This window comes from Microcaecilia unicolor, chromosome 1, assembly GCF_901765095.1.
Source record: "Microcaecilia unicolor chromosome 1, aMicUni1.1, whole genome shotgun sequence".
Lineage (NCBI taxonomy): Eukaryota > Metazoa > Chordata > Amphibia > Gymnophiona > Siphonopidae > Microcaecilia > Microcaecilia unicolor.
Genome location: NC_044031.1, coordinates 696,651,317 through 696,674,441, shown reverse-complemented (window position 1 = coordinate 696,674,441; position 23,125 = coordinate 696,651,317). Strand labels below are relative to the sequence as shown.

Sequence of the window (23,125 nt, the reverse complement as noted above, 5' to 3'; positions counted from 1 at the left end):
ACATAAATTTTAGAGCATGGACTGATCACATAGATCATGTAGTTGGAATAACTGGGAGCTGAGCCTCATTTGTAATGCAAGGTACACTCCTGAGGTTCTGACCTTTCAAGAGTGTTTGTCTATAGAAATACTTTTCGCAGTTACTGTAAAATCCAAAGATGGAACATGCTAGGATATCCCTTCAATAGCAGAGTCACACCAGCTACAGTGGCTATGTCCATTGGTAAGTATAGCAAAACTAGAAGTCATCTTCAGAGCTATAATTTCACCAATATTCTGCCCCTTTGATACACAATGATAGAGAATTCTGCATGCTTGGAGACCAGAGGCCAGTATTTACACAGTATCTTCACTATCATGCAGCCACGGGATATCCTGGCATGTTCCATCTTTGGATTTTACAGTAATTGCAAAAAGTGATGTGACCTGCAATTCCAACTATGTGATCTGTTATCATCTGTCCATGCTCTAAAGTTGTGTAGGCCACACATTTGTGACTTAATGAGCACCGCACCCACATACATATCAACTCTCAATCGGCACCTTTGGTTGCTCACTGGTGTGAGGCCAACCATTCTATTTCAGATATTAAGTGGAAAATTATTGATTGTTCCATTTTCAGTTTTAAGCAGCAATAAATATTATATACCCCATAGGGCTCAATAAAGAATTTGAATGGCTGCCATCACTTTGAATGACATTTATATATTGTTTCATAGTGGTGCTCCTTTGCAATTTCTGTGCCATGATTGAATGCTTGTTTTTTAACTATTTATTCCCAGCTGCCATTTCTGTAAGCTGGAGTAACTGAGAATGAATGGACCAGTGTTCTGATATGTATGTTATCAAACGTATAATTTATTTGTTTACTTTCTTTTTCCCTTTGTAGAACTGAACCCTAACGCAGAGCGACTCTCCCGCTCAAAACCTGATCATGTCAGCGCTCTTGTGAGCCTTTGGTGTCTTGCTATTATAAGTTAACTTAGGCAATTAGCTAAGACATCTGGCAATTTATATATCTAAAATCTTTTTTGAATAATGTTTCAAGTTTTTGAGGTTTTCTGTTTATAGTCACTGTTCACACTGGGTGAAGTTTGGTGTGAACATCTTGCACTGAAGATCGATGATTATAACCTCTTATTTTCCCTGAGTTTCTATGGGAACTAAATATGATGGTTCTCTAATTACATTTTTTTTTTATTCTGAAATCTTGGGTTTCTTTATGTGCTTTATATTCTGTTTTTCTTAGAGCTGACTTCTATTGGTATGTGTCTGCATATAAACTAAGCACCTTTCTATTATAGCCAGTGCCCAATCTATCTTGATTACTGAAACAGAAGTTTTGTAGATTTGTTTATGGATGGAAACCACACACAGGAATGATGTAGAAAGATGTGAACTTTATTTGTTTCAAAATCCCACAATTCCTTCACCTCCCCAACCTCTGACAGGATTTTGAATATTCACAGCAGTTCTACTTTAAGTAACAGTCAGTTGTAGGCACAAAGGCTTTCATTTAATAGAAAAAAATATTTCAGCCTAGTAATTTTTCTTTACTGCTATCAGAGGCTATTACTAAATTGAAACAAATTACCTGACTTCTTGTCCTAGATACACGTTGAAGGCAGCTTTATCCTTTCATGAACTATTAAGATAGTTTTCTTTTGGTTTCAGTATAACTTTCTAGCTGAGATCTAGCTTACTAGAAAGGCACTTTGTACCTTACTGCTGTTGTACTGACTCCACAGTGGCCCTAGCAGAACCCTACAGATTTCATCTGAATTGTAAGCTAGGATTTAAGTTCTATCTTTGAGCACGGCAGTAACTGGTGGGCTAGTCATACTACCAAGGCATGGACAATTCTACATTGTGCAGCAGCTATATTTTCCCTATATTTTTTGTCCACGGTTAGACCTCGGCAGTTTTCCATACTATGAAAATTAAAACTAACAAAATCATCATATGACATCAACCACGTAAAAACCAGAGCGGTGCTGGCTTGAATTAACATAGTAAATACAACGTTTAGTAAGAGACCGTAATAAATCCAAATGTATATTATACCTATACTTCCGAACAGTCAACCAAACTGAATTGTTCTAAGCTGAATTACAGCTAGTTTAGTGGCTACCTAAATGGTCATGTTTCCAGAACAATCTATGCATGTGCAATTAAAAATCTATGTGCAAATCTGCTTCAATTACAGGATTAAAAGATACTATTTTTATGGTAGCCTATTTTGCAATTTTAAAACTTACATTTCTTGGAACCTATCCTCACATTTTCAACAAAGCCCAAAGTCTAGCTAAGGTGAACTAAGTTAAAAACATGTTGCTGGTGAAACTTCTTAAAAGCCAAGCTCTCTAATGCTAGTTAGTAGCAGCTTGTCTTGTCTCTTCACCTGAAAGGGTGTAAGGCCGTATCAAAGCTGCTTCTAGCTTAAAACCAGCACATTTTCACAAGGGCATCTGGAAAGGGAGATCTGAGCAGCTCAGGAAGACCATAGAGACTGAAAAGATATAAATGGTATAGGGAGGCCTTTTTTCATAGGCTGGCCATAAGGCAGCATAGAATTGGGAGCTGAGCCTCATTTGTAATGCAAGGTAAACTCCTGAGGTTCTGAACCTTTCAAGAGTGTTTGTCTATAGAACTACTCTTATACATGCAAAAAGACTTGCCTTAAAAACCAGGATGGGGTGAGAAGTCCCTACTTGTGGTTTTACAAATGGAGATGGATAAAGGAAAATAATGTTTATGTACTAACTTCTTCTAGAGCTAGATTATAAACCAAGTAGTTCCAGCTTGGTGCAGATCAGCTATAGAATTGAAAATAGCCAATGCTGAAAGCAGTAGAACAAAATGATAAACAGACGGGCATTTCTTAATCCACAGGAATAATTTAGGAATACTTTTCTAACTAACAATATGCACTGTGGTGCATAAATAAATCTGTTACAGAATGTAAAGAAAATGAACATCACTCATAGGGAATTATAATCCCTGTTTAATAGTTTAACTAAAATTATCTTACACAAACTATGTTGTATGTGATGTAGCCTAAAACGGGGGGGGGGGGGGGGGGGGGGGGGGGAGAGACACGTTTCATAGACTAGTAGAACTATGCATGTCCTATTCCTACCATAAATGTTATATTCTACATACTCAAGATAAAACAAAAATCCCCTACATCTGACCATTTTAACGGACTTATTGGCACAACTGAAATTCACTTTACCATCTAACAATTATGTTAGGCTGAAAATAAAGCTCAGAGCATCTGATTTTTGATGTTAGAAAATAACCAGCCAGCTGTCTTGTGACAACTTCAGGAGAGAATATAAACTCAGCAAAGGTAATCTTTGATAGGTAGACCCCTGACTTTCTCATGGTTATGAAGACATTTATCGCTGGAAATGGAAGTATTCTTTAAAGGGCATGATTTTTCTATTTTTGAGGGGTTGTTTAGTAAAGTAGGATAAGAAAATTGCACACACAGTTAAGATTTTAGTATTCTAGTCCAAAGAAAAAAGTTACTTTCCCCACATATACAAATTTTAACATTACTTCATTTCAATGAAAGGCACTTCTAAGGCTATAATTACACCATTATGTACAATAAAGACTTTACAGTTAACAGTGCACATCATTGTACAGACATTTCCTATGAACTAATAGCAAGCTGCTCATGATATTGAATGTTTTTTATAGCCCTTACAAAAAATATACAGTGCACCAATACATATGAATTACTGAAGTAAACCTGGTATGCTAGTAGTATCAGAAAAAAAAAGTTAGCATGGTATATTAATTCATTACTAAAATGAAAACTATTTTTAAATTATATTCCTTGAGAAAAGGAATTACAAGTGATGCCAATACTGGATCTGTAGCAATTCTCAATTCCCTCTGCTGCTATCTTCCCATTGGTTAATGTGCTCTGATACTGCATTAACATAACAGCAGCTGGAGAACACACATTGCAATAAAAAAAAATAAAACTTGGTGGTTTGGTTTCTTCCTAAGCATGAGTGGACTCTATGAAACTAAAAATGAGAATACCAGAAAGCTGACTGACTGATTGGATATGGCAAATGATACAGTAAATAGTTCACATTCCCCATGGGGAAAAATAAGTTGTGCGACTGAAGCTCAGTTTATCTGTGCAAATCTCTAATATTAGTTATCAGTATATGAAAATATAGCTTCAGATGCAGACACCATCAGTTTAATTAAAAAAAAATATTGGCCTACAGATAAGCAAATTGGTCTCCAAAATGTTTTTACATAATTAGCAAATTAATCCTCATTTGCAAGTGTTTCGGTAGATAACCATATTTTGGCACCGCTCAAAAATTTGCTCAAAGGTGTTCCCAGAATACTCCGTCGACAAAGGTTCCCAACTGGAGAAAATGGAAATGATGAAGAGAGGAACTCTGGGCTCACAGAAGTGTCATTTAAACCCTCAGCTCTGAAGTACATCCTACTTTGTTCCAGTTCCGGGTAATTAACTTGTAGAGAAGGGCTACTCCTGTATTGTCGAAGACTCCTGTTTAACAGTTCTACCTCATCTGCAAGTAAAGAGATTCTGTGAAAGGCAGTGATGAAGCCACCGGAACTAATCTGTGCCTCTGGAACCCAGCGGAGATAATACAGTTTCCACAATTTTATGTGTGTGCTGTACAGGCGGGGGAGAATTACACCATGGAGATTCACAGGCTTGGAAAACCAGTCTCTGAAGTATTGTTCCATACTATTTAGTGGTTCTCAGTTTGCTGAATAAAGTCTGGTTTCAATTTAAGTATCAGCGAGTTTCTCCTTGGAAAGAATTCCTGTTCATTGATGATCCCATTCTTTAAAGAGGGGGGCAATCCTCGTAATGTTGAACTGTAGTTCTGCAGACAGAATGAAGGGTGGAACATTTTAGCCTGTCTTAACCCGAATTAACAAGTTACCCAAGAAATGAAGAAAATCAATCACAGTAGCACATTTTGACATGGGGAAAAAAGTAGTGAGACAAAGGCAGTAGACATAAATAAAAGGCAAGACATGGGAATTGTTGGGGAAGGGTTTTTTATTTGGTTTTGCCAGTTGTTTAGTCTGACTTCTTTATATGTGGGTTTGAGTGGCACAATAGGCTCACCACATGAAACATCATTGCAAGGCCACAATATCTGAACTACCTTTGATAATGCTAACTCTCTTCCTTTAGACACTGTTGTAAAAATAACAGGACACACAGAGGGGCATTTTCGATATGATGCCTAAGTCTGACTTTGGATGTTTTGCTCAAAATGACCAGAACACAGCAATTTTTGAAACAAAAGATCTTTTTTTTTTCTAAAAATTGCCATTTGCTAGATGTTTTAGTTCTCTGTGCGTTTATCATTTTGGTCCATTTTTGGAAAAAAAATGTTCAAGTGAAAAACTACACAAAATCAAACCATTAGGATGTAGGAGGAGCATTCTTAGTACACTGGCCTCACAAACATCCCAGCAGAGCAGAGGGGCACCCTAGAGGGCACTGCAGTGGACGTCACATAAAAGATCCCAAGTATACATCTCACCATTACCCCCTTATATGTACGGTGAGCCCACCAAAAACCTACTGTACAGCACTACAATACCCTTTATTGCTGCAGGTGTCACCTATATGTGGGTATAGTAGGTTTTTGGTGGGACTCATTCCACCACAATTGTAACAGTTAAGAGTGGATTATTGGCCTGGGTCCCCTTCTCCATAGTGCACTGCACCAACCAATTAGGCTACTCCAGGAAGCTGCTTGCTGCACTAAAAGGACTGGCTATAACATCTGCTTGTCATAGAGGCTAGTAAGTACTGTTTCTTTACATCTTTGGGGGGTGGGAGGGTTGTGACCACTGGGGGAGTAAGGGGAGGACATTTAGGACAGTTTTTTGTTGCTTAGTCATTATTAAAACAGGTCTAGCTCAAAAACGTTTTAGCTTTAGTCCTGGATGTTTTTGTTCCATTATTGCTGAAACGTCCAGGCTTAGAAACAGCCAAATCCCACTCTTAACACGCCCCCTTGAGATTTGGATGCACTGCAGATTAACAGCACAGAAACGTCTGGAAAATGGGTTTCCAAAATACAGATTTGAACATTTTGGTGAGAAAAATGTCCCAGGTGCTGCTTTATGCCACTTTTTAGACGTTTTTCTCTTTCGAAAACGAGCTCCACAGCCTGCTCGCACCAGGCTAACTGGTAATTAGCACAGACTTTGTTCAAAGGTTGAACTAAATGATCTAAGATATAGTCTTTCAAGGAATCCAATTGGGCCAAGAAAGAATGCATGAGCATAAAGTACCTAGAACTGTAAATTTTACTTTGAGCTGTGAAATAAAATAATTTTATTTCAGTAAAACAATGTGTGGTGTATGCATACATTTATTACCTTTTTTGCTTAACACTTGTGTAGCTTTGAATTCTACCAGGGAAAAAACAGAACTTTTACTCTGTTTAAATTCTTGAGCCCAAGATTGGACACAGATCCCGGTGCCAAACAATTCTATAAACGGTGCAGAACTCTGAGCACCATTTACAGAATAGAGACCTTAGCGGCTGCCCATGCTACAACATGGCTGTGTAGACTACTGTGCCATCATCATTTAGGACCTGGCAGGAGCCCATCTAGTATAGTCTGTGCCGGAACTGCAAGAATTTTCAAACCTCACAGGCCAGCACTTCCTAGCTTCTGACTGTAATGTCATTGACAGGTATGTACTAGAAATCCTGAGCAGTCCCCTTTAGTGCCGGTCTCCGAGTCCGGCGCGTTCGCTGATCTGGATTCTGTTTCTGTAAATCCTGACGTCCTGACTCACAGAAACAGAATCCAGATCAGCAACGCGCCGCAGACCAGCGCTGAAGAGGACTTCAGCTGGCGGGGTTGGGGACCCCCACCAGCAAAGGTACCTGATGGTGGTGGCGGGGAGGGGGGTCCAGGGCTAAATCTGCGGGGCCCATGCCCCCGTGGCCCCACCTAGCTACGCCCCTGCATGCAGCACAGGTTGTTTCCACTCAGATTTAAACAAAAATATGTGCCACAAAGAAAGGTTGTGCAGCAGCTTGAAGGAAATGTAGTTTCCAAGTTTATTTAGGGCTTATATCTACATTAATATCTAAGCAACTCACACTCAAATATAAAGAGGGAGAGAGAATGGGACAGAAGTAATGGAGGGGAGACAGGAAAGAATAGGAGGAGAGGCGGAATGAACTACATTAAGTGATAGCTATGAACATGGTAAAAGTTGTTCATCCCTGTACTAACAATATTTTCAGTGTGTTTTGTAATTACCTTTGCTCGTTTAAAGTATTTTACAGACCCATTCTGTACACATGGTATACTTTTCCCAATATATAAAGGATTATTAAAAAGAGCACGATCCTTGCTTGTAAATTGTAGAGACCATCCCCACTGGGGAATCTGAGACCTTTTTCATCACCCAGCTGGATATTTTGCCTATAGCAAACTCCTGAAAAATTGAAGGAAAAATTTGTCAATGAACTGTAATTATTCATTTTAATCTTTGTTCATAGAGCCCACAATCTTTTTTTTTTTCAAAATATATCAACCATACTATACTGTTTCCCCTCCCACCCCCAAAAAAACCTTGTTTTCTGCTCATACTCTTGTCAAAGCTGACTATTCAATAACATTTTGGATATTCATGCTGAATAAATTTGCAATAAGCCTACGTTGACACCGACCACCTTACCTAAACAACATTATTTCATTATCTGGTTCATTAACTGTCACAAGGTTTTCTTCCTGACTGGTGATCAGTTGAGCCCATTCCTCAATTTCTTCTCAACATTCTACGCTTATCCTCTTTCCACCTCTTTCTGGCACCTCTTACACCAGCCCACGGAACCATAACCTTTTCCAGATACAAATTTTTAATAAGGATAAAATCCTCCTGATTAAAAACCTGGTAATAGTTTATGTTTAAAGCAAAATGGTATCTGCGTGTACCTGATCGCTAGGTGGTGGTGATATCTTTAGGTAAAGAAGCGGCATGAGTGTAGACTTTTTGCAAATTTATTCAGGATGCTATATCCCAAAAATTTTATTGAAAATGGTCAAGCTTCGACAGAGTTATGCAGAAAACAAGTTTCATATAGTTTTTATTTTTTTTTAAACCGTGTACATATCAGAGATTAGTGTAAGGAAGGGGCTAATTTAAATAGTCTACCAGTCAGCCACTGTTCACACCTATTTCCAAATGTAGAAGCAACTTTATTTCATCAGTGCCCCATTTTTGCATATATAACATTAATGCAATTCACAAAATTACTAATGATTCAACATGTAACAAGAGTGCTTATCTTAACAAAAAAAAAAGTGTTCAAAAATCAAGTTCTTTCAAACCTCATAGCTCCTCCCAACTGTTAAGCATGGCGAGAGGTGTCAAGGTTTGGGGCTGCTTTGCTGTGTTCGGACTTGGACGGCTTGCTATCATTAATAGATCCCTGAATTCTGCTTTTTATCAGAAAATTCTAGAGGAGGATGTCAAACCATCATTCTGGCAGCTGAAGCTTAGTCAAAAATGGGTCACACATCAAGATAATGATCCTAAGCATTCACATATATACTACAAAATGGCTGAAGAGGAGGAGATTTTGTGTTTTGGATTGGACAAAAAGAGCCCCCAACTAGCAAGACCTGAAGCGAGCTGCTCATTTAAAACCCTTAATGTCACAGATATGAAACAATTTTGTACAGAAAAATGGGCCAAAAATCCTTAAGGGCAATGTGAGAGATGACCAACAGTTATAGGAAATGTTTAGTTCGAGCTATTGCTGTTCAAGCGTTACTGAATGAAGGGTTCATATATTTTTCATATATGGATACTTGTCCACAAAAGATACATTTCGATTAATATATTAATTTGGATTTATGATCTGTTCATGTTTTGAACATAAAATTCTGCTAACATCCTGTACCAAGCTTGTTGTTTTATTAGTAGCCTCCTGTTGCTCATCTGCATAAGCAAAGCCCCATGTTAATGACACTTCACCAGAGAGACCAAAGCAGCACTGATGCTTCAGTGTGATGGTAGTAAACAATGGATCAAATGTCCTCTCAGTTGAAAATGAATCGAGTTGGTAGCTTCCCCTTAGAGAGGAATGGTTTATATTCCTCTCTAAGGGGAAGTTACCAACTAAGCTGCAGTAACTGTTAACACAGTATTGATGAACATTAATATTTAATGCTGCACTTTAGCAGTTAACATGTAATAATTTTTACATTAAAAACCAATGAGGAATGGGGTGAGGAATGGGCAGAGACTGCACCCCCCAAAAAGCAGTTTCCATTATGTAGCTTCTTACTATTCCAGAACAATGTGGGATACTTGTGTCCTTCAACCACAAATATCCCACATTGTTTTGGACAGAGAACTGAAAACTCTTGGCATCCAGTCCAACTCCTCAGTATTTTCTATCTTCAGCAGGTGGACACACTTTCAGCTTCTGATTCTGAGTGATGTACAGTGTATGCAAGCCAGGAATCCCACATGACATGGGGAAAACAATGGCAACACATCTTTGGATTTGGCGCAGCATCTGAATATGGGGACTTCAGGCTCTCCAATAAGGCTGGTGTGCAGTTTGATGCAGGAGAGAACGGGAACAGGCGCTATTTTGTCAGGGCCAACTGGCAGTGAGGAAATCAAAATCGTCGATGGTGGCGGTGAGAAGTACACTTAAAAAAAAGAAAAAGAAACAACCGCGCGGCCACAAGGCCGCGACGAGGCGACCCCGCGACTAACACAACGAGGGGAAACAGAAACGTCTTTTTTTTTTTTTTTTAAACGAAAGGGGCGCGAACGCACAACAACAAGAAAATAAAGAAAGCGCGGACTAGGCCGCAAACCGGTTTTCCGGGGCTGACAAGGAGAGGGACGAAGACGCGTCTCTCTCCAGCGCGGAAAGCAAAAAACTGAGCGGGACGGTCGCGCACAGGCGGAAGACGGCCGCGCATGCGCGGTGGGCGTGCCCTGCGTGCAGGACCTCCCGTGAGATTTTTGCTCCGGTTGGAGGGACTGCCGTGGACGTCAACCCAGTCGTGAGAAAAAGCAGCCTCTGCTTGTCCTCAGAGAATACATGTCAACAGAATGTGTGGTTATGACCTTTATTTATATACGAGAACCAAATATTTAGTCAATTTACATGTCTTAATTTAATCTTTGTACACCTTGCTTCCATGAGCACTTGATTGCAATAAAAATGTAATGATACCATGATTAAAGAAAGCAAGAAGTGGGAGAGCGACCAAGGATGCCAGAACCTGGAGGATGTTCGTTAATAAAGAATTTTATTAAACGTTTTGAAAACTCGACACAACGTCGTGTTTTGGCCGTCAGGCCTGCATCAGGAGTCTGCCGTGCAGAATGCTGCAGAGCAATAATGATGGAGTTTATCAGCAGTAATGTAGATAAGTGGAGTCCTACTACCTACGTTCCTTTTGAAGAATCATCCTTTATGTCATCCAGTAATACTCTGCACAAGAGATTGCTGTGAGATCTTCAAAGGATCTCCATCATTATTGCTCTGCAGCATTCTGCACGGCAGACTCCTGATGCAGGCCTGACGGCCGAAACACGACGTTGTGTCGAGTCTTCAAAGCTTTTAATAAAATTCTTTATTAACGAACATCCTCCAGGTTCTGGCATCCTTGGTCGCTCTCCCACTTTTTGCTTTCTTCTGTTTTTACCGGATCTCCTCCCATGATACCATGATTAACCAGCCATTAAAGATTTACTTCTAGAGATAGAAAAAAAAAAGTTCTAAATCAACACATATTCAATATATAGCCACAAACCAATGCAGAGAAAAACACGGAAACTACCTGCACAAAAGAAGTCTTCACACCACCCTTCCATGTGTACATCCTTCTGACAAATTTTCTATTTTGCAAGACTGCTGTCAGAGTACACAAATGAAAGTATTTGTGTACCATAAGTTTTCCAACTAATCCACATTGTCGTCCCAGACCATTAAATTATTACCTCTATGGAACAAGAGATTATACCCTATTGGTCCAGTTTTTATAAACAAGATTTCTGTGCTAAACATAACCACCTCAATGATTTCCAAAATGAAAAATTTTATGTGCATGTTTTTCCATCATACTTATTCCTACTATATTCTCACTAACACTCACTATGCAAAACAACAAAAAGAACATCTCTGGAAAGTTGTATGCTTACTGTGCTCTGCTTTACTCGTTGATGTGGGGAGTTGAAAAGAAAAGTGCCAAATAAAGAGGATCGTGTACTATCGCCCAAAACTGTCAAGTAGGTTTCCGTGAACTGGAAAGCTGCAGGGTACTGCTCCAGCAGTTGCCAGACACAATCCAGGAACAACACAAACAAAGGAGACTAATAATAATAAAAAAAAAATATAAACAGGTTTCAAAGTTTATTTAATAGAAAATTAAAATAAATGCTGTAATACTGGAGTCTGAAAGCATCTGAGCACATACAGCATATTAAAGGGTAATATTTTATTCATTCAGTAACATAGTAAATGATGGCAGATAAAGATCTGTACGGTCCATCCAGTCTGCCCAACAACATAGTACGTGATACTTTATATGCATACCTGAGTTTGATTTTTTCTTACATTACTAATTATATGTTTGCAAACTTGTGACTAATGTCACAAGTTTTAAAATGACTATTTTTTTGTAACCTAACAGGACTTCTTCAAGATGATTAAAAAAAAAAAATCAAGTTCTCTCTACTTTTTTTTTTTTTTTACAATAATGTACCTTCTTAAAAAAATAAAAATAAAAATAACATAGTTAATGGACCAAGTTCTGCTTCTCTGAATAGACCCTGTCTGATGAGCTCATGAAGCATAGGCTTTCTATTGAATAGACTTGCATTCAGGCATAGGTAAAGGTGCAAAACTGAGAAGCTACCACATACCCAGCTGAAGAAGGACCTGTTCTCAACTTAAACCTTGGGACACACTAAGGCAGTCAAGTTGTCAGGATAGCTACTACAACACTTCCCAAAAATAGAGTTATTAATCAAACTGTACTGTTGTCACTGTAAATGTGGGCACTGATCAGCGTGTGCCAAGTCACTCAAGACTGAGACCTTTGCTCACTCTACTACTAATATCTACCGGTTGAAGCTTTTTTCAAACTACAATATATTATTTGCCCCCCTCAGTTACTCTGTGTGGGGAACCCAACTAGACCAATGAGGAGCAGGATATTAGAAAATGAGTTGCGTTAAGTTGTAAGATGGAAACTGCTTCCTTAGTAGAATATTGTTTAGAAAATAATCAGTTTGGGGAGCTCTTTTTTTGTAAATCAAGAACAGACTTACATGGACAGCGGGTGATACTGACTCCTTGTTATTAAGAAAAAAATGACCACTTAATTTTAAAGCTTAATACTGTAAGTCTAGTAGGACTTAATCAGGCAACTGATGTGCTGGTCTTTGTGATTTTCTATTTTTTTTCTCTCTTCTCTTCCTGTCCTTTCTTTCCCTCCCCTTCCCCTGTTTTTCTCCTTCCTTTTCTTTTTCCCTTTTTTCTTCTTCCCCTCATTCCTTTCCTCTCCTCTTCCCCTTTCTCCTTCTCTCAATCCCTTCACTCTCTTTCCATTTCCCCCTTGTTTTCTTGTCACCTTTTACCCCTTCCCCAATCCTCTTCCTTTTCTTCATCACCCTTCCTTCCCTTGTATTTTTTTTCTAAATCTCCAGTTTACTTTTATATAAAGTTCCTTTTGTACTGGTAAGTATAGGAACGCTCTCAAAGCTTTCATATGTGCTTTTTCTCAGTTGGTCATTTCTTATGGGCAGTGCGGTTCATTTAAACCTTATGATTCATTCATGCAAAGTGACTATAATGATGTTGCCGCAAATGTCACCATCTTACCCTCTTATTCTAACTCAGTCCTGTGCCAAGCATAAATCATAACCACTTTCTGATAATTTTGACACCTTTAAAAGGCATCCACAGTGCCCTATAAGCTACATAATAAAAAGATTGTGTAACTGATGTTGACAAGGAAGGTCTTGCATACACCTGCAATTAATCGAAAAAATTTTTCTCCAATCACTTCTCCCAAACCGTTTTCCAATGCGTACACACACAATTTTCTTGAGCTTGACCACTCTATATATAGTAGAATGGTCTCTTAGACATGCTTACAAGCTTTAAACAGAAATCACTGGCTGCCTGCAGGACCAGACTTGAACTTAGCAAACATTGGGGGCCCTTTTAACAAAGGCACGCTGAAAAATGGCCTGCGGTAGTGTAACACGTTTTTGGGCCAGTGCAGAATCATTTTAGCGCATCTCCAAAAAATGCCTTTTAAAAATTTTGCTGAAAATGGACAGGCGGCAAAAAATTGTCGTGCATCCATTTTGGGATCTGAGACCTTACCGCCAGCTTAGCGTAAGGTCTCATGTGGCATGAGGCGCTAATGGTCTACATGCGTAAAAATGCCGATTACCACCCGCTCACCAGAAAATAAATATATTTTCCAGCGCGCATAGCAGACACGTGTCAAACATGAAATTACTGCAAGGCCCATGCAGTTTAGTAAAAGGGCCCCAATGTCTCAAGCTTCTAAAGCAAACTCATCCTTCATTCTTCAAGTCTTAAAATTTCCATTATGAACTGATGAACAAATATGGCAGCTAACACTCTAGTCCTGTGTCTTCAAGTTTAAATTAAACCAAACAGAAACATACTCTGGCCTGGGTCAGGGGTGTCCAACTTCGGCCCTTGCCAGGTTGGGTTTTCAGGATTTACCCAATGAATATGCATGAGTTCTATTGCATGCAACGAGACAGAGCCAAGCAGTTTCTAGATATACATACCATTTATGAAAAAGGCAAATTTAAAACAAGAGCTTATAGAAAACCCACAGATCGCAATACTCCTATTGCACTATAACAGCAACCATCCATGGTACTTTGAAAAACAGTATACCAATGGGTCAATTTTTAAGGATCCGACGATTAATGTTCTGAAAAACAGGATTTCCTGGAACAAGCCAAGGATATGACAAACCGGTTTCAGTGCAGGGGGTACCCAACAAAAATAATTAATAAAGCCTTCAGAGAGCGAGGAATGCACATAAAACATGGTTTCTTCAGCACAAAAAAAAGAGCAGAACAAGTTAACATGTGTCCTTACCGTACAGTTCTCCTCTATTAAAATAAGAAACATAATAAATACTGGCCAATTTTAGAGGTACATTGGGGATTTGAAGCCAAGCCTTGTTTTGCATATACTCGAAGTTGAAACATAGAAGAAAGATTATAGGAAAATATTGTAATGTCATCAGGTAGGGGGGGTCACACTAATGCAATAGTTGTGCATATTATCAGTATGCAAAAGAAAACTAGGTGGGTGGATGTACCTAACCAAATAAATTTTCTTGAAAGCAAACATAGATTGTAATTCTGATATGCTAATTTATGGTATAGTATGCCCTTGTGGATTATGGTACATAGGGCAAACGGTAAAAAAAATCAAAACAGACTCAGTGGCGTACCAAGGTGGGGGCGGTCCGCCCTGGGTGCACACCACTGGGGGGGGGGGGTGCCACTCACCTGTCAGCTCTTTGTTTTCATGTTCCCTCTGCCCCGCGCGGCACACCCCCCAGCGGCGTGCACCCGGGAGGGGGGGGGGGTCTTTTGCCGGGGGGGTCGCGCTGTTCCGGGGGGGGCACTGCACCCGGGGGCAGGGCGCATCGGCGATCCACCCCGGGTATCAGCGCCCTAGGAACGCCACTGCTTAGACTGGCTCAGCACCTTAGTAATATATGCTAAACCTAAAATTGACACCCCTCTGGTAGCACACTGCTAGTCCATAATCATGCTTGGGCAGAACTGCGGTTTTAGTTCTGGTTCAATTTGATGTCACCAAAGGGGGAAATGTGTTACAGAAAATGCTCATAAAGGAGCAATGCTTAATTTTGAGTGGCACACAGTACACCCGACAGACTAAACAAGGAGGTAGAATGGACGGGACTTTGTGTTTGACGTCCTTTACTGATGATGTCACACGTAGTGCCAGTAAAAAGGCAAGAGCGCATGCCTCAGTGTTTAGAAACCTCTACACCATTGCTCCGGACACACGTAGGAGACCTATCCTGAATAAGCAGTCGGCAGTTGATACAAGGTACAAATTTAAAAGCATAGGAAAAAGGTTGTAGAAAGTTTCAAAAGTTAGGAAGGAAGAATGCAGGTTTCCCTATGTTTTATTTTTTATTGTATGTTTGTTATTTAGTTAAACCCCTGAGGATTCAGCGAGTGAAACGCATTTAATGCATAGGGTTGACTCATTCAAAGTAAAGGGGCATGACAATGTTTATAAGCAGGGGAGAGGAAGAAAATAACCATAGGTTTGGAAAAAGAATTAACTGTATGTTAACACACTCTGAAGAGCACAGAGTTGCAGAAAAGAGAGAATGGAAACGGAAAAGCATATATTCTCTATACTACAGAGATAATAGAAGAAAAGTGACTTTAAAACTAACATACAGTTTGCCGGGACAAGCATACTGGTATTTCAACAGAAGATATAATAAACTCTAATATATGGTTACCTTTATAAAGAGTACTCTGAATTGAAGACTGTCTATGCGTAGCAGTAAGGAACCACAAAGGCAATTCAGAATGCTTTATAAAGTAACCACATATTTCTTCACATAGTATATGGGAATTGAATGGTATGAATGTGAAAGAATGTTAGAAGTGTGAAAGTTAGGGAAAGTAGGCGAACTGGCAGAACGCTTTGTAATAAAAATTAATGCTTAAAAAATTATTTGATACCAATAAAGAATTAATATTCTATATTGTAGTTACTTTGAGAATATAGATGCATATTTATTAGGGAAATCCTGAAAATCTCAACTGGAGTGTGGTGCTCGAGGACAAAGGTTGAACAACCCTGCTTTAAAACCACTGCACCTCACTTAGCAATAAGCACAGAAAACAATCCTATTAAACTGAGGCTCTGAGTAAACTACATAAGGAAATGGTGACAATTGCCTTCTCTAATTCCAACCATCATAGGACCTCAGCATTATTTGCATCTAGAAACCCAAACAGCAGCAGCAACCAAACAATAATATAGCTTGAAGTCTGGAAAATTAACTCCTCCACGAGCCCGAAGCACTTAAGCTTCCTCACTGCTATCCTACATGGTTTTCCACGCAAAAAAAAAGAAAATTGTTTTCTATTTTTTTAATATCATACTAGAATATTGTTTTCTATTTAAGAACTTCTGTGTTATTCTTGTTTATTCTGCTTCCATTTTGTATTTTTTTTTTAGTTTTTATTGGCTTTTAAGCAGCTTGAGCATGCACATGTAGTTTTATTATATGGCACTTGCTGCTTATACTTTATGCAGCTCCAGATGAAGACACAAGTTTTTAGTTTATTCTTGGATACTGTATTCTTTTAGGGCCCTGTTTAAAAAGGGGCACACATTTTTAGCCTACACTAACCATATATTTAGTTGCCCATAGGAATATTATAGGCATCTACTCGGGTAGCGTGCGCTAAAATCGCTAGCACGTCTTATACACAGGACCCTTACTTTTAGAGGGTTTTTTTTAAAATAAAGCACTTTCCTGTTTTTTTATTGCAAATAGTACATTTTTATAGTTAATGGTGAGCATGAATGGATGATAATTTAGTTTCACTTCTATTTGTCATTTATAGCTTTTAGTTTAGATTCTAGTATCATTTAAGTGCCCTTTTTAATTCACATTTTTATTACACAGTGGTATTCCGGAGTGTAGAGAACCAACTATTTAAATAATGATCCCAACTACAAGAGTACATACATATATACAGACATACACATACACACATATCTATCTATACACGTGTGTATGTGTAATTTGATGCTTGCTGCTTACTCTCTGATACACCTCGGATGCTTTGGTACACCTTAATTTTAGAATGTTATCAGAATTTAGTCTTGTAGTTGGGATCAGCACAAAGCCATGTTTTATTTATTCTGGATGGCAGTTTTTTGCCGACACTCATGGTTTAAAATGTTTTTTAATAGACTTACTTTTTATAATAATCATATCTATGCATATCTATATTGATATGAGAGACTGATGTGAAAAAGTTTTTCCACTCCAGATTTCCCCTATTACTGCTTATTTGTCACTCTGAATAGTTTCAGGTTTTAAACACAATCTTATATTAGACAAGGAGAACCTGAATAAACAAAGAACACAGTTTTTAAAATTATTTCTTTATTTATTTATGAATCAAAGTTATCCTACACCAATATCAGCCATGTGAAACTTAATAACTGGTTGCACCATCTTTAGCAGCAATAATTTTAACCATAACAGGTCATGAGGCAGCAAAGCATAGCCTCACCATCATACTAACCCTACCATGTTGACTGCTAGTATGATGTTCTAACTGTGGAATGCTGATTTCCTTTATACCAGTGGGAAGTGTGGCAGAACAGCCTAATGGTTAGTGTGGTGGGCTGAGAACAGAAAGAACTGGATCAATTCCCACTGCATCTCCTTGTAACATACAATGTTAGGCATATTTTCAAAGCACTTAGCCTTCCAAAGTTCCATAGGTTTCTATGGAACTTTGGAAGGCTACGTGCTTTGAAAATATGCCTCACATAGTAACATAGTAGAAGACGGCAGAAAAAGACCTGCACGGTCCATCCAGTCTGCCCAACAAGATAACTCATATGTGCTACTTTTGTGTATACCCTACTTTGATTTGTACCTGTGCTCTTCAGGGCACAGACCATATAAGTCTGGCCCAGCACTATCCCCGCCTCCCAACCGCAGCCCCGCCTCCCGCCACCGGCTCTGGCACAGACCGTATAAGTCTGCCCAGCACTATCCCCCGCCTCCCAACCACCAGCCTATATACAGGCTATGAAGCTCATCTGCTCATAATCTGTAGGAGAGACATTGATCCCAGAATTGTTTCCAATGCAGTGCATGCAAATTTTTGTATGCAAATCTAGCTCATACATATTGATTGCGGCTATCCTGAAAACCCAAGTCCTGCTTTGAGCAATTTGAGAAAGTAAATTTTTTCTTCATTTATTGTTTACAAATATAAAATTTTATGCTTTGGAACCCAAAAGAATATTGAAATAAGTTTATACAAAAAAGGTGTGAGAATGCCTGTCTTTCTCTCTCTGAAAATATAATGGGACAGGACATTGACATAGGGGAAAAAACTGATGAAAAAAACAAGGAGTTCAAACTTTAGAAAGCCTGAACATGTTTTTCACTGCATTAAATTTGTGACAATTATTTACAAAATGAGCTAGACTGAATCAGGGGTTCCACAGAAATAAAGCCTCCCCCCCCCCCCCCCCAAAGGCCCAAATAATAAATTTAAAAAGCAGCAGCACAATAGTCAAGGAAGGATAACACTCAGGTTCACCACACATATTATCATTGACCCGACTTGAACCAAGCTCCTTGTGACCCAGGGCAAGTCACCTAACCCCTCATTGCCCCAGGTACAAAACTTAGATTGTGAGTCCACCAGATGCACAGATGTATCTGTATGTAATTATATAAACCTCTTGGTTGTACCCATAGAAAGGCAGTATATCAAGAATTAAAAAAAAAACCCCAAAGTGTTCCACTTTTGACTCATCTGTCCACACAACAGTATGCCAAAGGCTTAGGGATCATCCAGGTGTGTTTTTGTGCAAATGTGAGATTTAGCACTAATGTTACTTTTGGATAGCAGTGGTTTCCACCTTGCTACTCTCCCATAAATCCCATTTTTTGCCCAATTCCTGTTTTTAATTGTGGAATCATGAACACTTAACTTAGGCTAAAGAGGCACTCAGTTCTCAGGATACTCTTCTGGGATGTTTTGTGACTTACAAGATGAGAGGTCCTGTGCCCTTGGACAAATTTGGAAGGCTGGACTGTCCGGGGAAGAGACTGACCGCCGTTCCGAGTCTTCTCCTTTTTGAAATAATGGCTCTCATTGTGGTTCAATGGAGACCCAGAGCTTTAGAAATGGCTTTGTTAAGTGTTTTTTGGGTCAGAGAGCAAGGTATGGGCGGAGAGTGGGTGTGGAGGCATCTGGTGATTAACATGCTGCATTTACAACACACTAACATGAGATCACTTACAGCCTCCTGAACAGGAGGTGCTAATTGCTTCCACACTAACAGAATGTTAATGCACGACTTGCAACAAAAAAAAGATTTGGAACACCCCCAACAGGTGCCGGCATCAAATCTGCAGTTACTGAATATGTTGAAGTCCGGTGTTAGCCACAGTAACTGTAAATTTTTAGTGTGGTTTAGTGAAAAGGCCCCTTCATATCTTTTAAGAAATAATACATTGTAAAGGCTTTTAAACGCTGTGAGGAGCAGTAAGTTTTTGTGTTTAAGGCACAAGTTGCTTTTTTTTTTTTAAACATTCTTTTATTACCTTTGCATGTGTGTTTGAATCATCGTATTATGACTATATACTAATTATTATACAGTGTGGAAACAACACTGAGCTTATCTAGTTTTATGTAATTTTATAAATGATTGTTGTAAATGATAATTGTTTTATTTATTGCATCTTTGAAATTAGTTTATAATATGTCTTTTATTACATTTTTAGTCCTCAGTTCTGTTTGCAGTGTGTCAACAAATAGGCATTGTTTGTGTTCAACGCGGTTGATACTATTGCCTACATTTGAGAATATCACACCTGGTAAAGCTGATTTTAAGTTATTGAGATCTTTGTTTTGTATTTTTTTAAGTTATATGATGCAAATTTATATGTTAATAATTTTTATATTATCCTATGTTACTATTTGTCATTTTATACATTTAGACTTCCGATTTAGCCAAAAGCCAACCCGTGTTGGGTCATCAATAACTGTTTTGTGATCCACGATGTGCCTCCCTGTGCTGCATCCACTTTTTTGTTCGCTAACTCCTGAAGTCTTTTTGCTGAAGTATAACTCCTGCTTTAGGATATGCCCTTCAAAAAAAAGAGAAGCACTGTGGTGCTTGAAGCCCCCCCCCCCCCCCCCCCCCCCCCCCCCCACACACACACACACACATTTGCCTTCTCCACACCTCCCTTGGGCGCCAAACTCTTAAATCCAGTTCTGCTAAAGAGAACCAGTCAGGCCATGGCACCACAGAATGAGGTAGAAAAAACACCCCACCTTTCACCGGGACAATAATGAACTTAGATAATAAGTAGGTGCTCATTTTCAAAACACATAGACTTACAAAGTTACATAATAACCTAAGTAACTTTGTATGTCTATGTGCTTTGAAAATGAGCCTCTTTATTAGTTAAACGTACAGCTTGCATTCATTGTACTTTGACAGAAACATGAATGTGGGAATGTTCTGTTTCTTTATGTAGGTTGGTAGTACTATAAACTATAATAATTGTTAGTAATCCTACCTGTCTGCCTAGACCAGTAGTAAACTTAGAGCAGCCATGTCTGTATATGTCTGTGACATTTATAAAGTTTGTCGTGGAAATAAATAACACTAAATATAAATTTAACTTGTGTGGCTAAACGTAACCTGAGGTTAAACCTACTATCTATAATTCATATCCTAAAAGGAAATAACTCTGGATTTTGCAAAACCAAAGTTGCAAGGAAAGACATAATAAAGAGTGACAAAAAAGATGCTATTTCTCAGAGCCGCATTTGCAGACAGCTGAACAAACGTTAGACTGCTGAAATACTCAGCTATAGATATAGACTGTAATTATATAATCTGTATGCATTCATTAAAAAGGAAAATTATATACTTTAAGTAAACATGCTAACATGCTATTGTCTCGGTGAAAGGTGGGGTGTTTTTTCTACCTCATTCTCGGCAAGTATATCATTATCTATGACACTGTGCGTAGTCCATGATATCTGTATATAAACCTTTGCACAAATACAGAAAATCACATTTATGTAAATGCATCAGTATTGCCATACTGGGACAGACCGAAGGTCCATTAAGCCCAGTATCTTGTTTCCACCAGTGGCCAATCCAGATCACAAGCACCTGGCAAGATCCCAAAACAGTACAATACATTTTATGCTGCTTATTATAGGAATACACAAATTGAAAAAAGAGAGCTACTTGACACAACAGAAATATATTGGAAATACCAATATGTGTATAGATATAAGGAGCGTCTCATACAGTCACATGGACACTTGTATGTGTCTGGCTTTTGTTGAGCCCGTGTAGCTGTGACAAAATGTAATCATAGACTGCCCCCAACCACCTGTGATGCACGGGAATTGCGTTCTAAGTGAATGTGCTTTAATGTCTTATTGTGATCGTCACTCCTCCGATTCCTCCAGACCCGATAGTGACTGCTTTCAAACAACTAGTTCTAAGGGACATACATAAGTTCTACGATAAACAAGTATACAACACCCATGACAATCTAACCAGAGATGAACGCCAAGCTCTTAAACAGTTGAAAAACAATTCCTCGATCGTGATCAAAAGAGCTGACAAAGGCGGAGCTGTTGTAATACAAAATATGTCCCAATACCTAACTGAAGCTGAACTTCAATTGTCTGATACAACATCCTACACAGAATTACATCATGACTGTACTTCTCAATTACAACAAACCATTCGGGATATCACACAAGAAGGCCTAGAACTTGGTTTCCTTACACTTAAAGAGCATCAGTGTCTAAATAATAAAACTCCAATAATACCAGTGATGTATTTATTACCGAAAATTCATAGAATGACAAAAATCCTCCGGGCAGGCCAATTATGTCTTCAAGAGGTTCCCTTCTAGAACCTCTATCGATTTATCTAGACACGTTTTTAAAAGACGAGGTACAGCAATGTCCCTCATACATCAAAGATACAAATCATTTCTTCAGATTTTGCAAGACTTACAATTACCACAATCCAGTTGTATTATGTCAACACTTGATATTAAGTCTCTATACACGATGATCCCCCAAGATGAACTTCTTGAAATAGTGGGTGCAATACTTGACGAGAGACAAAGACCACATTCAGTACCAACTAGTTTTCTTTTATCCTTACTGAAGTTAGCTTTATGTAAGAACTTTTTCAAATTTGGAGATAAGATCTACATGCAAACCTCAGGAGTAGCGATGGGCGCCACTTTCGCCCCTACAATGGCGAATTTATTTATGCATGCATTTGAAAAGCGATGGTTATTTACCTCTCCATTTAAACACAACATCCTGACATGGCGCAGATACATTGATGACATTTTCATGTTATGGACAGGCACCAACACAGAGCTTTGCGATTTTCAATTATGGCTTAATGATTGTCATCCACGTATAAAATTCACTGCTACTTCATCGGATAAAATCATACATTTTCTAGATGTTGAAGTATGCTTAAATCAATGTACCTTTCAGACTAAGGTATACACCAAATCTACGGATAGAAACACTATTTTGGAATACGGCAGCTGCCACCCAAGATCTCTTCGTGACAGTCTGCCTTTTTCACAATTTCTGCGGTTTAAACGTATTTGTACAGAAGATGCTGATTTCAAACAACAAGCTCACACCTTCAGTTCAAAACTATTGCACAGGAGATATCCGAAGAAGGTCCTTAAGCGAGCTTACACCAGGGCCAAATATGTCAACAGAAACCTACTTCTTCAAAACACAAAACGGGACTCTCAAGAAGATCAAGTTATGACATTTGTAATGCGATATATACAAGGCGGAGAAACAGCATCTAAAATCATTAAACAACACTGGGACATCATGCGTGCTCATCCTGTTTTTTGCCAACCATCGGATGAGAACAGCTTTTTCACGAGCTCGTAACCTAAGTGAAATATTAAGTCCAGCAGATCTGCCTCCATTAGGTTTGGCACCCATTAGACAGCAGGTAGCCATTCTAAATGCAACAAAACTGGATGTAAAACTTGTCCCTTAACCATAGAGTCCGCCCAGTTTTGTCACAATGGCACTGTATATCAATTACAGCACCAAACTACGTGCCATACAACACACATTATATACTATATTAAATGCCCTTGTGATAAGGTATATATCGGCAAATCTAAAAGATCTTTAAACGCACGTATGGTAGAACATAGATCACGCATTACAGCAAATACT

General features: G+C 38.8%; 1 protein-coding gene across 1 annotated transcript in view; it reads right to left on the bottom strand.

Moving 5' to 3' along the window:
* Positions 1-1,380: 1,380 nt before the first annotated feature.
* Positions 1,381-23,125, bottom strand: part of LOC115458679 (myotubularin-related protein 10-like) — a 140,057-nt gene continuing 118,312 nt past the window's right edge. The window contains 6 exon segments of the mRNA XM_030188511.1: positions 1,381-4,763; positions 4,766-4,892; positions 7,312-7,433; positions 7,436-7,474; positions 7,477-7,489; positions 11,228-11,398. Of these exon segments, the coding sequence (XP_030044371.1) occupies positions 4,297-4,763; positions 4,766-4,892; positions 7,312-7,433; positions 7,436-7,474; positions 7,477-7,489; positions 11,228-11,398 (939 nt within the window). The 3' untranslated portion in view covers positions 1,381-4,296.